This window comes from Brienomyrus brachyistius, chromosome 9 (assembly GCF_023856365.1).
Source record: "Brienomyrus brachyistius isolate T26 chromosome 9, BBRACH_0.4, whole genome shotgun sequence".
Taxonomy (NCBI): domain Eukaryota; kingdom Metazoa; phylum Chordata; class Actinopteri; order Osteoglossiformes; family Mormyridae; genus Brienomyrus; species Brienomyrus brachyistius.
In genome coordinates this window covers 11,296,950-11,313,451 of record NC_064541.1, presented here as the reverse complement: position 1 = coordinate 11,313,451, position 16,502 = coordinate 11,296,950, and the positions used below count along the sequence as shown (strand labels likewise).

The window sequence follows — 16,502 nt, the reverse complement described above, 5'->3', positions numbered from 1 at the left end:
ATCTTGAACCTGCCCTTTCCTTATTTCAACATGCAAGTTTGTACACACACTTCCAACAAAATGTCACCTCATTTTTTTTCACGATGACTCACTGCTTCTGCTTCATATTATTTATACACGCTTGCAAATATATTCATTTTAGGACATGCTGTAGCCTTGTACTGCCTGGGATTGGCCTGCGTCCCACCCCAGCTATATGTATGTGGAGAAACATGCAGGCATTGGCTAATAGTCTGAAAGTATTCAGTCTTCTAATTTTCAAATGCTGGGTAATTATGTGCCCTGTAATAGACTGGCATGTCCCGTCCCTCGAACTGGATAAGCGGCAATGGATTACGATTCATCCCTTTACAGGTTGTTAATGACTCGAAGGTCTAGCACCTTGCCGCCTTACAGGACTGACTCATGTTTACAGGCCGCATTTACACTCAGATCACAGAACGCAGGCTTCCTTGTCATCCCACACGTAAATAAATTGACAGTTGGCAATGAAGCCTTCTGCTGCAGGGTCCCTACACTGTAATGGTCTGCCAGTTCATGTGCTGCTTGCCAAATCAGTCTCAGTCTATAAATCTTGACTGAAGACCTACGACTTCAGTTTAGCTGATCTGTATTTATGTTAGCATGCTCAGGGGGGGGGGGGTTGATTCCTCTCTGTTGTCATTTGACTTTCTTTCATCCTTTGTCTCCTCTTTTCTCTGTTTCATGTATCATTCTGTAAAAGTGATGTGGTGATGTATTACCACACACCCGTGTAAAGAGCCTTGGGGTCACTCTGTGAAAGGCGCTATATAAAAATAAATTGAATTGAATGACCATCTTTTCAAACCATTTACAATCATGTCAGAAACCCGAACGGCAGGCTTTTATAGTGGCAACTTTTTTTTCTTTTTATTTATATCAGAATCACCCCCAGGAAAAGGAGAGTCATTTCATCACACACCCAATCAGCTAACTTTTTAAGTCCCAGCAGGGGACTTACAGTAAGCCTGAACCTATCCCAGAAACAAAACAGAAGACACCTGGTGTGATGCCAGTCCATTACAGGGCATATACTTTATCGCACTAAGGACAATTTGTATGACATCACTCTTCCTTAAGTGTGGGTTTATTGATTGTGGAAGCAGACCAGCATATAAAAGCCACACATACACCCACATCCAGGGGCACAAGTGAAACACAAAACCCTGCAGGTGAAAGAGCCCTAGTGTTTCAACGATCCTCCACCCGCTTCTCCTGGCCAAACTCAGTGGTGCCTTGAGTCTATCCCAGGCAGCAAAGAACAGGAGGCCAAGGTCCACCCTGGATGGGATGGGAGTCAATCGCAGAGTACAGTCAGACTATGGGCAATTTCTAGACAAGTACAGTCGACACTCACGCATCGCGGGGGCTCTCCCGCGATCTGTTAAGACCACACAAAACTTTTTGTCCCCTTGGCGAGCGAAGCAAGAAGATTCCAGAAAGGCAAGATATAAAGACCACTGCGAGATATCACGTTTAAAGCTTTCATAAGCACAGCGCCGTTCATAATTGTATTTCACGCACTTAAGAGCGAAGGCACTTTTTGTGCCTGATATGTGGCTGTTACAAAACTCTCCAAAAAGTCTCATTCCGTTTCTAACGCCAACATCGCGATATATCGAAACCGTAATGGGGAATGTCACGATACAGAAGGGGCGACCGTGTTAGCCTAAATGCATGCGTTTGGAGTGCAGTAGGAAACGGAATTATGCAGAGAAAACCTGAAGATACAGGGAAAACATACAGACTACTTGCACACAGCCTAACAAATTGTAGAACTTCTCTTAAAAAAAATAAATAAAGAACTATGACACCTCTCAACATTACACATGGTCTGCACGGGTCTTTATTGTATTGTGGAATCACACATTCTGCATTCAAAGGGTTAATTTAAGCATTCGATCCAATACATACAGTCAGATCTAAGAGGAGTGGGCGAGAACATTTTACATACTTTTGTCTTTTGCACCCCGACTTAGAGAAGTTACAGCTAAACAACAAACTTAATGACAGAATACATCGCTTAATGGAGAACACAATTTCTACACAGTAAATCTTGCTCTATTTCAGTAGTACGCAGTGATCAATGAACTGACCACAATATTTACATACATTATGCCAAGTGATTATACACAATACATTCCTATTTTCTTGCAAAGAAGTACAATTAAAAGAAAAATTAAACATGCACATCATAATATGTACTTCACACTGTTTAAAGGGCGTATATATGCATATATAAAAATCCTACTCTGAACCTGAATATTGAACATAGCGTTAATTCGATCTCGTTCTTCTTTCCACAGTGTAGCAACAAAACCAGAGTTGTACAGCTCTTTGATAAATTCACAGCCTCCACATGGAAGTCAAAGGCAAAAAGAAAAAAAAAAATAACTAAAAAATAAAAATCAGTAGCTTGCACTTCATATAGATGCTGTGATTCACAACCTCCTCTTTGTTCTTTGTTTCACATACAGTGCTTTTATTTTGGCGAAAAAGTGCAGGCATGTAAAAAGGACCGGCATCCAGACAGTGAGTATATTCCACACTGTCTTTTCCAAACCTGCAGTGCTTTGCGTCACAGCAGACCGTGTAAACATCTCGTGGTCTTGGTGCGGTGCGGCCGCTGCTGTCGGAATTCACACTGCCAGAGTGTTGAGTGGTTGGCACCCCATCGCCACTAGCAACATGCATGCGTGATCATGCCCCAGAGTCCCCCCTCCGTCCTCCCCCTGCACGCACACACCAAGCTGCGTCAGTTTGTGTCGTTCACACCCGGCAGGTGATGCTGTCAGGCACAACAAGGGACTGATGCATTGGCAGGAACCATGTCACAAAAATGTAAAAATAAATTTAAAAAAAAAAAAAAGTGTGTATAATTATGACAACAGAATATATACACACACACACAAGTAAATTTAAGTGTGAATACAGTCAACCTACAAGCATAAAAACACAGCTGGGTTTATGTTCCTGAGCCATTTACGCAGTGTGTGTGTAAGAAGGCAATGATTGGAAACTAAAAGGCACGGGTCAAGTATAATGGCCTCGATCAGCACGATCATGAGAACCTCAGCGGGATGGGGGCTAAGATCCCGCATCCTCAGCGTCACATAAGCCCTGTACTAAGGCCTCCCACCCTCACCCCACAGAGGGTTTTGCCTTCACAGAGCACCACCACACCCTCTGCCGATGAAAGACACAGGGACAGACATGATGCAAGAATCAAGTAGAAGAATCGTAAAAATAAGTCCGACATTCAGACGCAGGTTCATGCACACATAAGGCACGCAGACAATCTCACGCACTGCACAATGCTTATTAACATTCTCACTAATGCTTGAAAAAAGGTGTGCAATTTAAAACAAAAGCTACTATTGGGCAAAAGCCACATTTATACTGGTAAAAAATACATAAATTTCTACTATATATATAAATAAATTGATACGTTTTGCATACATAAGGAAGGCATTATTTTCAACAGGATAAAAAAACAACATAATTCTATTTTCTAAGTCGGAAGTAGTAAGTCCGTTTTAGATATTCCAGTGTGTATGTCGAGAAAAGGGGCTGTTCTCAGCTTTGCAAGTGAATGTTGTCGCCCCCTAAAGGGCGACGTTTGTCAGCGGCTTGATTAAAGCAGCTGTAGGTCCAGGAAGGGACCCCCCAGATGGCCGTGGGTTCGGTTTTGCAAAGGCTGCTTGGTTGACAGGAGCGCCGGGAGAGTCACCAGGCCTTCACTGCTGCCAGGCTGTGCGTACAAGTTATTCACCAGAGTCACAGCCTCTGGGGGAGTCTGCAGGAGAGAGAGAGGTTGGTGAGCAGAGATTAGCATTGGGAATAAGATGGAAGGTCACACTAGTTTTCTCCCAGCACCATAGAACGAGCCTCGCGCTTCACCTCTACCCGTCACCTGCGTGTGGTCCACGGCCGCCACGCCCACACCCAGCTACAGCGCCACCCAGTGACCGACGTCACGCCTGTTCATGGCAGCCAAAGCTTCCCTTGTGCCTTTTACCCAAAAAGAGCCTCCTTCCGTTTCACGGCAGATCTGGAGTTTCGGCACAGAAACCGAATGACTGCGGCAACACGGCCTTCAGATCTCTTTCCGTTTTCCGAATAAAAATGTGAAGGCCAATCAGGGGGCACGGCAAACCTGAACAGGACGAGCGACGGACCACTGACGCTACTTTGTGCAAGGCTGCCGACACCAAAAACAACCTGAGTAGCAGCGGAGGGACCCACACCGTGGGGGGGGGGGGGGGGGGGGGGGGCGCCCTTTCAGTCTGAGGCCTGGCCGTAGCAAAGCCTTACCTTCCTCTCCTCCCCTTCTAAATACAGACCCACTGTTTGGGGTGCGTGAGCAGTGTCCTCGCCTGGTCATGTGACTGCACGAATCCATCTTCGGACGGATACTACAGTGTAAGTTTGAACAGAGATATTGGGACTAAATAAATCACAGCAACTCTACAGCTCAGAGGTAAAAACAAAAAAAAAAAAAACTGCACTAGTAGGAAAACAGAGGAAACAGAGATAAGAAATTAAAGGATTGGACTGATTCCTTGCTAGGAGGGAATGCAACCCAGGTAAAAACGGTGCATGAGGTGGGCTGGCAGCCCATGGCAACACGCATGCACACACACACACACACACACACACACACACACACACACACACACACCATAGAGACAATAGGATGTTTCTCTAACTATATTTTTTGAAGGAAGGAAACAGGAGTGTCCCGATGAAACCAACGCAAACACATGGAGATAATGGAAAATCTGTGCGAGGATTCGAACCCGCAGCTCTCGGGGTAAAGTCCGCAGTGCCATGCTGCCCTCAACACAGCTACAGTAATTAAATCTCCTGGCCAGCCTCCATCTCCTCCCCGTAGTCCTTGTCTCCCGATCGCCTGGTCCACTTACTCGTCCAGTCTTAACTGACTATTGGTGCCAGCACCAATGCTGGAGCAGCACTGAGGGCGTTTGCGGTACCGAGCGTTACGACATCACCCCCAGAAAGGCAGAGGGGAGCATGTCCGCGCACGCTGGGCCCCGCCTGACTACACGGCGGCGAGGAGGAGGAGGTGGGGGAGGGCCAGGAGATGAAAATCACACAAAAAGAGAGGGGAAAAAAACGCAGGAGGAGGGGCTGGGGGAGGGGGGCTGAGGGAGGGGGGCTGAGGGTTTCCTAACGGCAGCTGCCAAGCAGCCCAGGTGACGTTGCTGACAAGAGGCACCGTGATCCTGCTGGGCTCAGCTTATTCTGACAGTTAGTATATTATTGTGAAACACCCCCATTTACAGACAGACTGCCACCAGGCTTTCCACAAGCAGCTGATGTAGCCGAAAGCAGAGCTTTTCAGATAAAAAGGTCGACTGTAGCCCATCTACACAATATAACCCACAAAACAAAACGTACACAAAGGCGGCTCCTGGGAGGAAGGGAAGCCCTGCAGTTTTACAATCAGCATCACTGTATTGACGCATGTCAATTCCTAAATCCCAGATTTCCTCAGAACCGCCACATCGGCACATAAACACCATGTACACAGAACCAGAACAAATAATTTACCGCTGAACAGTATGTGCCAGGAAACAAAGAGTAGGAACGGGAGAAGCACCTGTTCTGCATGAAGGAATTACCGCAGCAGGACCAGTGTTCCCAGCAAAGAGGCATTAAAGTGACCAACTGGCTGGTGAAATGAAGCTTCAGAAGGCAGAGTATGGGTCCAGTACAGGTCATAAGTGCAGAAGGAGCAAAAGGGACAGGGTCTGGGTTTGAGGTTCAGTCTGGTCTGCCCGGGCGGTGGTGGGGGGTCACAAACCTGGTATCCCTGGACGATGTTGAGGATCTCTTTAACTCCGCTGTTGTAGGCAAGACTCTGCATCCTCACCAGGGCCCCGGGCTGGGCCGCCAGGGTGGGGGCACTGCTGGGGGAGGGGAAATAGTTCAGGCTGGTTGGAGAGCCTGGGGGGCTGCAGGTGGGTTAGAGAAAAAAAAGATTGGGGGGGGGGAGGGGGGAGTAAGATACACTATACCCACAAAGGAGGAGGATGTGATGCCTGTACAGATACACATGGGTGCACATAAATACATGTAAAAGTTTTACATTTAAAATTTTTAACATTTAAAAGAGGGTTTTTGTCGCCATCGCCTTTAAGGGGGCACTACAGGCACGAAGCTGCGTAGGTTATTCCTAAATGAAACGGCCCACAGATGTATGATCTCTCTATTTGCATGACTTATTTTTATTCCCTGAAGGACATCTGTGGGGCCAGTGTGGCGTGCCAGTGTGGCGTGCCAGTGTGGCGTGCCAGTGTCCGTCTTGCAGAACTGCTGCACACATGCAGAGGGCTGTGCTTAGGATGGGACGGGAAGAGCCGCGGCATTTCAACCCGGATATTCCCGAAGTAAAGACTGGGCTCGTGTGGTGAGCAGCGTGAGGAGCTAACACTCCCGTCTAACCAGCTGACTGACCTTCAACGTGTTCCCATTTTTGGGGACTGACATTTGTCGTTTACAGTCAGTCACTGTATAAACGGCAGGGCAGCTCAGTCATTAACTACCCTTCCTGTACGTCCTGCCTTAAACCTTACAGCGGGATCACCTCGTACGCGAGCCGCTGATTCATGGCGATTGGTGGACTGTCCATCTGAGCCCGCCTTCCCCTCCTGCTCGTCCACTCACAGCTGCCTTACCGGGGGCAGATCTGTATCAGGAAACGCTCTACTCCACACTCACTGGGCTGTTATATCAATCCGTGAATGATTAATACTGATGAGACATGATAGGAATGAAAACAAAAAAGTCTTAAAGTCGCCTTGGGGGGTAAAAAAAGGCTCAGCGACGATTCCGATTTGGAATTGGGTTTTTGACTTTTAAACTGTTTTACTGTCAGCCCTAAATGCTGTGAATGGAAGATTCCAGCCAGTTTCGGTATCCTTCCGTCACTAACACACTGCTGGAAACACGGGAGGCCAGGAAAGGTCAACGCTGGGCGGATATGTCTACGTGAAGCCCCACGCACCCCCGGCACCTCTGAGGGGAACAGAGGGCAGTGGGCAGCGCAGTGGGCAATGGGGCGGAGGTAAGGCGCAAGAAGGTTCAAACTTAAATCCCAAAAGGCACCGCTGTTGTACCTTTTAGCAGGGTGAATGAAGCAAGGTAAAACAGGAAGTCGCGTGAAAGGCAGGATTTGCTTTGCACGAGAGTGTCGATGGCGCGGCGAGGGAAGGAAGGTCACCGTGACGAAAAGGGGCAGGGGCGTCGTCGGTAAGGCAATGAGAAGCAGGCCCACCTGGGGTAGTAGGCGGTGTAGTTCATGAAGAGCTGGGTGGAGGCAGGGTAGAAAGTGGCGGCGGAGGGCTGTACTGGCCGAGGGGTGAGCAGGACCTGGGGCTGGTACAGAGTGGCAGCTTCTGGGGGCAGGATGGCCGTGGGGGGGGGGGAAGGTGTAGGAGGGGGGGGAGAGGCCTGAGGAGAGAAGGAGTTGAGGGGTATCGAAGGTTAAAGAACATTTGCCAAGACAAATACAGCACTGCCTTGCCGTTATTTTTATTTATTTTTTTTGCGTTTAGACGGTTTGCCCCAAACAGATATGGCAGGAATCTGCAAGCCTGAGGAATCTGAAAATCCATATACAGTCATTTAAAAATGTTTTGATGAGGTCCTGATTTTGGGCAGAATTCTGGGCTGGTTTTTTAATGCATCTATTATCCAATTTTAATTTGGATTAAAAGCCACAAGTCGCATCGGCAAGCACACCGCAGCGGTGGCAGGCTGAGAAACACCCATGCGGGGGTCAAGGGACACACAATGAACGGCCATTTTAGGGGAGGGGTTTAGAAAAATAAATAAAAAAAAGTGTGAGATTCCTGCAGGACCTGTTCTTGGTGATCACCCCGAGGTGCATCTTCCCACTCAAAGCGCAGAAACACGCCACCTTTCCACATGCCCTAATTCCCACCCGTCCTCTTTGCCACCCCTCCCCTCCCCCGGGCCCATCTTAAGAACCCAAGTCAGACCCCGCCCTCACCACGACTCGCCAGTGACCCCGCCTCCATACCCTGCAGGCACAAGACCAGTGACACCATGATTCAGCTATTACACCCATCAGATTCACACTCACCTTTCCGAAAAAGGCCGAAAAGCAGCCTGCACCTGTTCGTGCATTTTGCCAGTTGTGATTTTAACGATTTTTTGAAAGTCATTAATATTCCACAACTGAGTTTCCCCACAGTTGTGATTGAGAAGGTGAGCAATCTGATTATTTTTAAGTGCCGTTAAAATAAATTTTGCTAAATAAACCAGCCGAAAGTCAATCTTTGGCTGGACTGTCAAATGCCCTGCCACGTTCTTATGCACAACACATTTTATGTAATGATGACTTTCCAGTCATTATTACATTTAATAGGATTTTTAACCATTTTTGAAAACTTGCCAACTGCAGTGCCAAGGGAATCTGTAGGTTTTTGAAAGCAGAGTAACCCAGATTTACAGCAACCACCGAGAAAAAAACAACAACACGCATCCCAGAGGCCTACCAATCCGTTGAGACTTTTCCCACCAAGGTTATATTCTGAATCAAAAAAAAAAAGAACCCAGAGAAACAAAGAATTTCAAAGGAGCTCCAGCACCTACCAGCACGTAGCTTAGAGAAGCGCCAAGACCCCAGCAGAACTTACGTCGTAACTTACATGGCGGTGGGGACAAGCCATTCCTGTTCAAGGTGCCCCCCATTAACACAATGTTCATCTCCTCGGCCGAGCACTGAAACACCTCCACGTATCGGTCTTTCATCGTCTTCTTGTGGCACCTCTGGGCCGTCAGGAAGGCCCTCTCCGCCGACTTCATCTGGATGAAGGAATCCCCAGACGGACGCCCCTGAAACCCAGAGACAGGCCTTCATCTCTCCACTCGACCTTCCCGTCCGACCCTTCGTTTGGCTTCACTTGGCTGATGCCCTTACAGAATCAACGTCGCCTTACGAGGTCATCTTCAACAGCGTCTTTATGGGATGAAGCTGTTAAATATACAGCCCAAAAATAAGCATAGAACCTCCAAGTAAAATATGGTATCATTGTTTGACCTTATTTGTACATCAAGTTTCTCAGTCTAGAGCAAAGGTGTTCAATTCAGTAAAACGGGCCTAATGGACCTAATTCAATGCTATGGTAACCTATACATATGTAGTGCCCTAGTAAAACACGTACGTCATATTTTAACTCTGGGGGGGATGGATACCCCTTGAATATTTTTTGATTTGGGGGGGGGGGGGGTGTCACCTCACAAACAACTTTGGAAGATTGATAGTGCCAATCAAAACATGATTAACGATATAATGCAAAATGAAGGATATCTGGTAACAAAGCATGATGCTTCAGGTAAGCACAACTTTTCAACTGATCTCAGGTTTACCAACATATCTGCCATTCTAGGCAATTTATGCGATTAATCGCCGTTGATTCATCTAGTGATGCCAGCTAGGTGGGATCCGAAATCCCGTTTCTTGAAAAGCTGATGCTTGTCGGGGCACATGACTTCTGCAGCTGTGAGCCTGCCTGTCTTCGCAAACTCACCACCAGGCTTTGGTTTCGATGATGTTTGCCATTTCATTAGTATTTATCTAGCTACGTTTCTCAGCTGCGTCACTGGTCTCCCGATTATGACTAAAAACGGGCTCCAGCAAGCAACTCATGTATTTAGTCTGTTCTGAGTTGCCCATGCAAGCTGCGGTATTCTTCCCAGCATGGCGAGTCTGGTGTATTAAATTCTTTCACCACAGTTTCAGCTTCAGGGCGGATAACTGAGAATAGCAGATTTTGCGCCATTACGCATGCAGGATGTTTCAAATCAATATGGCCACATTCTAAAAATTGCAAGCCTGGTTAGATCCATTATTGATATTTTTTCAGAAGTTCACATGAGCCTTGAGTTTGACTCCTGTGTTGTAGAGCAGCTTTCTTGAGCTAGAACAGACCAGAGATAGAGTGTGCCTACCTATGATGAGTGGTTTAACAGACAGGGATCGACATATAAAGTGTCACGAGCTGCACTTTCCTGTGGTTGCAGTGCCAAAGCGTGCTTACTTTATATGCATTTGTGCGGTTATGGAAAGAGATTACAGTGCATTTTAACCTTAATATTGCAAAAGAGCTTCCTCATTCAATTTGCATTATTATGAAAAACTGCAGTGCGTTTCACTTTATATGGAGAATGCATACTTAAATGTACCAGTTACATAAATCCCTGATTATAAATTACCAAGACCTGAGGATTGGGGGGGGGGTCTGTTTAAATATTTTTGGTACTAGAGGGGGGTTCCCCTTTCATAGTTTTGGTTCTGGGGAAGGTGCTGGTGACGACAGACCCCTTTGGAAACCGCTGTGCAGTGTATGAAGGTGGGTCCGGGACGGATCGACGGGATGGGAATTGGGGAAGGTCTGTACCTGCTGGTTAAGCACCATGTGGACCCCGTGGGGGCGAATGTCGGCAATGAACTCCCCCAGAAACTCCAGAATGTCCTCGATTGTGGCCGTGTAGGGAAGGCCTCTGAGCCGGACGCAGTCCCGTACCCCGGGGGGGGGAGCGAAGGGTGGCTGGGGCACCACGGGGATGATGGGGGCCGGTGCTATGGGGATCAGGGGCGCAGACGTGTACCTGTTCAGCACCTGCAAAGGCACAGGGCAGGATAAACACCTCCAGCTCATAGCTGCTTCCTAGCTCTCCTGGTGTCACCAATCAGCTTCGGTCGCTGAGATGCCTCTTGTATATACGCCCTCAGCCAAAGGCTGGACGATCTGCTGCGACTAGCTGGCCATCCAGGATACAATGTGCCCCAGAAATACATCATTTGTCAGAGCAACGTGGCCCGTGGGACATGGACTCTCGCCAACAGGACACCGAACTGTTTGCTATCCTCACAAGAGGTTGTAAAAAAAAAAATAAATAAATAAGTTCCCATACGGAGCTCAAGGATAGAAAGCGTCAGGGTTAACCCTCGAATCACCAGTAGCCAAGCCACCCACGTGACATTTGCTTTCAAAGCACTTAACGAGTGAAAACATTGGATTTTGGTTAAAAAACTGATATTTACGTTAGTATCTGGCATGATGTGAGGAAAGAAGAGCTCGATTGTTACAAAATCTAAACGATTCATTTCCTCCGGTATTTTTGCTGCACCAGTTTGCAGTATTCCACAGATATAGCTAATATCAATAAACAAAGAACAGAGCAAATACAGAAATGCGTCAAATATCCATCAAGCAGTTTTGTGACATTCGGCTCACTCTGGGTCTTACAGGTTTGTAGTTTTGAGTGAGATTCTAAAAACTCGTTCCAAAGCAAGTTTGGTTTAACAAGACGCCAACTATTGTAACCAACCAATGGGGTTATCAGATGGACAGCTTCGCTTGGTGAGCCTGGCGTGTATAGTGGACAATCCTGCTTCGTGAAAGAGGCCCCTGGAGAGCTTCAATAAAAGCAAATATGCACAGGAATCTCCCCTAAAAGCAAACCCCCCACCCCCCCTCCGTGTTCTGTGTCCCACGCTGCACCCTCACCTGCTGAACCTCGGCCACCGTGCTCTTGAACAGCTCAATGTATCGCTTCCCTAGAATCTCCTTGTGCTTCTTGAGGGCGTTCTGAGCATGCTCCTCGCAGGAGAACAGCACGAAGGCATCCCCCGTGGGCCTCCCATCCGGGTACTTGACGAAGAGGATGCCTTCCTTCCCGCCGGTGACAGGGCAAGCGGGAGCGAAGAAGAGCAGCACATCCTCAGCGGTGGCGGTGAAGGGGAGCCCCCGCATGCGCACAATCACCTGGTTCTCCCTGGACAGGAACTGGGCCACCTCATTGGAGGTACCTGAGGAAGAGAACAGAAGAGTTTCCCCTTATCTTTCAAGGTGGCCGAAAAAAAAATAATTAAAAACCTGTCTCGTTTTCCTGCTAAAACCATTGAAGGTCGTGTGTAAAGGGCATGAAGCTGTAAAGTTTGGAAATCATGTTTAAAGTGGGGGGGGGAAAGATAAATAAAAAAGAATGAAAAGATATTCTTACCACCAGCTATTTTGAGGAAATCTTCACCAGTTGCCTTGTACACCTGTAGAAGAAAACATCCATTTAAGAAATGACTCGGATGTCAAAGATACGAGACAGAACAGCATTGTTACGGGGGGGGGGGGGGGGGGGGGGGGGCACACAGACCTCAATGTAGCGGTTGCCCATGTGGTGCTTGTGCCTCCGGAGTGCCAGATCTCGGTGCTCCTCGCTGACGAAGCGAACCAGTGCCTCCCCGTTCCTGCGACCCTGGGCGTTCAGGCAGAGCGCCACCCCTCCTCTACAAGAGCAAAGGGCAAAGGGGAGCCGCCATCAGCCCACAGCGTCAGCCGGAAAGCATGCAGCACAGAATCCAGCTCGCTTTGCTTAAGAATGCTTAGCAGACAGAGTGTTTAGCAGGCAATTTTATGTATAAAAAATAAGGTAATTCATGTTTTCATCCTTTATGCTGGTACGTGTTTTTCCGGAGCTTTTAAGACTGTTTACGTCAACGATACGATAGCAAGGAAATTCCTGGGACTCGAACCCACAACCTCTGGGTTAGAAAAGCGGCAGCTTTAAGGCCTACAGCATCTTCTGTATTTGTACACGCAGGCAAAGGCGTGGAAGGACACCCGGTGACGGGACTGACTTGGCAATGCTCAGGCCCCTGAAGAAACGGGCGATGTCCTGGTCGGACGACTGCCAGGGGAGCCCGCGAGCGCGGATCACCGTGTTGTCATCCACCCGCTCCATCTTGCTGCTGTGCGGAAGGAGGAGAAACATGAAAACAGGTCAACAAACACAAAGGGCCTTAACTCACTTTAACATTAATGTGTGCTGTATTACTTTCCAGCCGAGTGACAAATGGACGGATGGGGTCTCTTACCAGGTGCCTGTTTCAAATTTTTCATTTACTCTTTCCGGGTGGGAGAACTTGTAACCTGAAAGAAAAATAATCAAAAATACATAACGCACAGCAGAAAGAAAAAAAAAAACAGGAAAGTTATTTGCTATTCAGGGAAGGATTATGTTTAACATTTATTTACTCACACACGGGGTCTGAAATGAGTGCCAGGATTATGTCGCTCATGGTCTGGACCTTTGTGGAACCATATCCATCGAGTGACAGATCTGGCTTTATGTCCAGATCTGGCAAAGAGTATTGGTTAAGGAGAATGGAGGAATCAAATTATATACATGTGTTTGTGTGTGTGCGTGCATGCCTGTGAGTGTATATAAAATACATTTTTTGATATTACAAAAAAAATCAGTAATACTTCACTTGGGTGGCACAAGCAATTTAGTAATTCAGTTACTACTCAAGTGCGAATCATAGCAAATATAGTAACAGCATGAAATACATGAACTGATATGACTGATTAATGATGAACGAACATGGGATCAGTATGTAACCAACTCTTAGTTTCTGGTTAATTAACACATTAAGTAAAAAGGGTACTAGATTATTTGTCTCCCTGAAGTGCCGTATTACCACAAATTCTTATAAAACACGTTACTGTTCTAAGAGAAAAACACATCAAAATGTGTCAGACGCCTGGGCTTCGCATCGAAAGCTTTCAATATTTTATATCGTCTGTTTGTTCAGTTTTTACTGCCACCGTTAGGCTATTCAGGTAAGAGCTGGCCTCCTCCAGATATCTGACTTTAACACGTTAAACCTACAGTCCACTTCCCTGGTTCATTAAGCCCACTGTTTTGTTACGTGAATCATAATTACTTACCATTACTTATAACTAATAAAGACACACACACACACACACACACACACACACACACACACACACACACACACACACACACACACACACACACACACACACACACACACACACACACATACACAGTGTTGGTCTCTTTCTCATCATAGTCTTATGTTCTGAAAGTTAAAAGCCTGGGTGGGTCCGCAGGACTGCTCTGTTGGCTAAACACTGTCCTTTCTTTCAGGAGGCAAATGACCTGTCTGTATTGTTTTTACATTTGCATTTCAACCACCCCCCCCCCCCCCCACACACACACACACACACACACACACACACACACACACACACACACACACACACACACACACACCCTCTGTGCTTCTGGCTTCACAGAAAAGAGCAGAGGCAAATGCAGCGACCAGGCAGAAGGCCATCCTTCAAGAACAGAACACTCAAGAAAGTAAGCATATAGAGACGCTGAACCATAGATTACTGAACAATGGCTGAAGGCCTTTTCCCAAAGCCCCGATTACTGAGGGACGAGGATACAGTCTGCTATGTTCTGAACGTCCAAGTCCTTCAGATCCGCCGATTCTGGGAAGTTTTTCTTGAAGTCCTTCCGCAAGTCGAAAAAAGAGTAGAAACATTCCGGAAGCATGATGTTCTGCAAGAATATGTCCATTAGCATAACCATGTACAATATTTATGATTTAGGGGTCTATGACAGGGAAAGTGTTCACGAGAATGAACAGCATCGCACCACAAGAGAATAAAATACTTCGATACTTGCTGTTGTCAATTTTTCATTATTAAATAGTCGAGCAGTTAACCAATATTTTACTTACAGCAAATAAGATTAAGGTGATATACAGTCAAATTGAAGAATTCTGCATTCAAACAATTCAAAGACATCTGAATTTTTCTGTTTTTAAGTGCAATAATTCAGCTTTTGGCCAATAGAAAAATCAAAACTTTTTCTGCCTGTAGACAAAGTGTCAGTGAATTACAGAGAAAGTGGTTCCGGCTGGAGTTTCCGGCCCCAGAATGTGTGAAGACAGAGCAAATTTCCCCTGACTTTTACCTTGCTGGAGGCCTCAGGATGAATGACTTGACGGATGTGAAGCTGACCGTCGGTACATAAACAGAATGAGGTTCCAGTCCCAAAACTGATTCCATTACTCAGTTGCTGGATAAACTGTCAATTACATGAAAAAAACTTTAATTGAACTAAACCAGCTCTCACTCAATGCTAAAACACTATTTAGAATTTAACAGATCAACACTGCATGCATGAAAGGCAAAGCATAAATGTGGCAAGGCAAGATACACGTTACAGCCAACTCCAACATACACCAAGTTACAAAAATGTGACCGCCAAACCTTAGCCTATTTCACTCAACAGAAAATATGCACAATAATTGCATGAGAAATGCCTTTTTTGGGACATTTATCACATAGTGACAGGTACAGTTGCATCATTTTAAAGTGTCTTTGTAATACGATTAATTTATTATTCCCCAGAAAGATCACCGTTAAAACACTGATTAATATTGGTAAAGATGTATCTTGTTATTAAAAAAACATCGGCTTTTATAGTTACACAACATATTGACAAGTGTTTTCACAATAACGTGCACCACCCGTATTGCGAATAAACAAATTAATCGTTACATTTAAAGACACATTGGCTTAATCTTGTTCCTGCGATATCATGCCATGGAATGATGAGTAATGTATTGAACTAATTTAATTTCTGAATTTGCCATCTTCACCTGGTTTAAGGCGTGCTCCAGAGGCTCTGCCGCACAGATCGTTTCCTCCTCTATCCCACTTTGTTCTTTACATTCCTCGGTCAGCTCCAAGTGTTTCGGCTTCACGAAAACTTCATGAACTGGCCCGGTCTGCACGAAATGCAATTTCTATGAGCTTCCATATCCAGACAAAAACTGGCAGCTTGAAGAGACTATGATGTGGCCCTTTACGTAGGCAAAGCAGCAAATTGTGGTAGAGGGAACTGCATCACAAATATTTCAAACAAAATGACAGATCGTATCCCGTATATTATCCGAAATTATCTCGTAATGACATTTGGAAATATAATGAAAGTTAAAATAATACATGGGGATATAAGAAAACGTGTTTTTGAGACCAATTTCCCGTCTCTAAAATGGCATGGTTTACACATTTAGAACAAAGGAAGACGAATTTTTTAAAAAATAATACCTTCTTGTTCGCCAAGTCCACAACTTGCCACACCAGTTGAATGATCTCCTTCTCGTCCGATCCCAACTGATTCCCACTGGCACCAGATGTAGTACAAAATAACGCCACCAAATAATCAACATTCGCCGTCATGGTTAGCATAGAAAAGAAAACTAAGCTAAATGTAACTAAATAAAAGAAAAGGGAAAAAAAACACCCCCCCAAACAAAAAAAAAAAATCACCGAACCAAAGGAAACCAGCAACCACCACCACCAGCTACAGACACCTATCGCCAAAGCTAGGTGTGTTTCTTCTGCTACAAGTATTTAGTGGCTTTTTTGATTGCGTGAGAACCTATGCAAAACAGGTAGCACCCCCCTCTGCCTCGTAATGGCTGAACGGCCCTTTTTTTGTGCATCTACCTGTCCGCCGCCCACGTGACTCAGGTAACAGATACCTGCCCTGTTCTGGGTCTCGTGTCATTGGTGCTTTTAAACGGGGACGTGGCATTGCAA

General features: G+C 46.1%; 1 protein-coding gene across 13 annotated transcripts; it reads right to left on the bottom strand.

The window, feature by feature from the left end:
* Positions 1-1,840: 1,840 nt before the first annotated feature.
* Positions 1,841-16,373, bottom strand: esrp1 (epithelial splicing regulatory protein 1). Of its 13 annotated transcripts, none has more exons than XM_049025089.1 (17): positions 16,008-16,373; positions 15,557-15,685; positions 14,866-14,979; positions 14,334-14,448; positions 13,114-13,212; positions 12,950-13,004; positions 12,713-12,823; positions 12,229-12,361; positions 12,082-12,124; positions 11,586-11,887; positions 10,473-10,694; positions 8,709-8,907; positions 8,568-8,602; positions 7,322-7,497; positions 5,849-5,954; positions 4,336-4,436; positions 3,680-3,817 (listed from the first exon to the last, which is right to left on the bottom strand). In XM_049025089.1, the coding sequence occupies exons 1-16, from the start codon at positions 16,146-16,148 to the stop codon at positions 4,353-4,355; spliced, it is 2,064 nt and encodes a 687-aa protein (XP_048881046.1). In that variant the 5' UTR covers positions 16,149-16,373; the 3' UTR covers positions 3,680-3,817; positions 4,336-4,352. The 13 variants fall into 13 exon arrangements, with proteins under 13 accessions (XP_048881041.1, XP_048881043.1, XP_048881044.1 ...); XM_049025088.1 differs by having other exon boundaries at positions 5,849-5,999; positions 16,008-16,372; XM_049025090.1 differs by having other exon boundaries at positions 5,849-5,951; positions 16,008-16,372.
* Between the last annotated feature and the right edge of the window lie 129 nt (positions 16,374-16,502).

What these genes read in the sequence shown, in the direction of transcription:
- esrp1 (XM_049025084.1), bottom strand. Translation starts at nt 16,148, where the DNA reads ATGCTAACCATGACGGCGAATGTTGATTATTTGGTGGCGTTATTTTGT. An exon ending in TGGACTTGGCGAACAAGAAG is followed by an intron (nt 15,686 to 16,007) that starts GTATTATTTTTT and finishes CATTTCGTGCAG; the next exon opens with ACCGGGCCAGTTCATGAAGT. An exon ending in ACCGCCATGTAAGTTACGAC is followed by an intron (nt 8,603 to 8,708) that starts GTAAGTTCTGCT and finishes TTTTTGATTCAG; the next exon opens with AATATAACCTTGGTGGGAAA.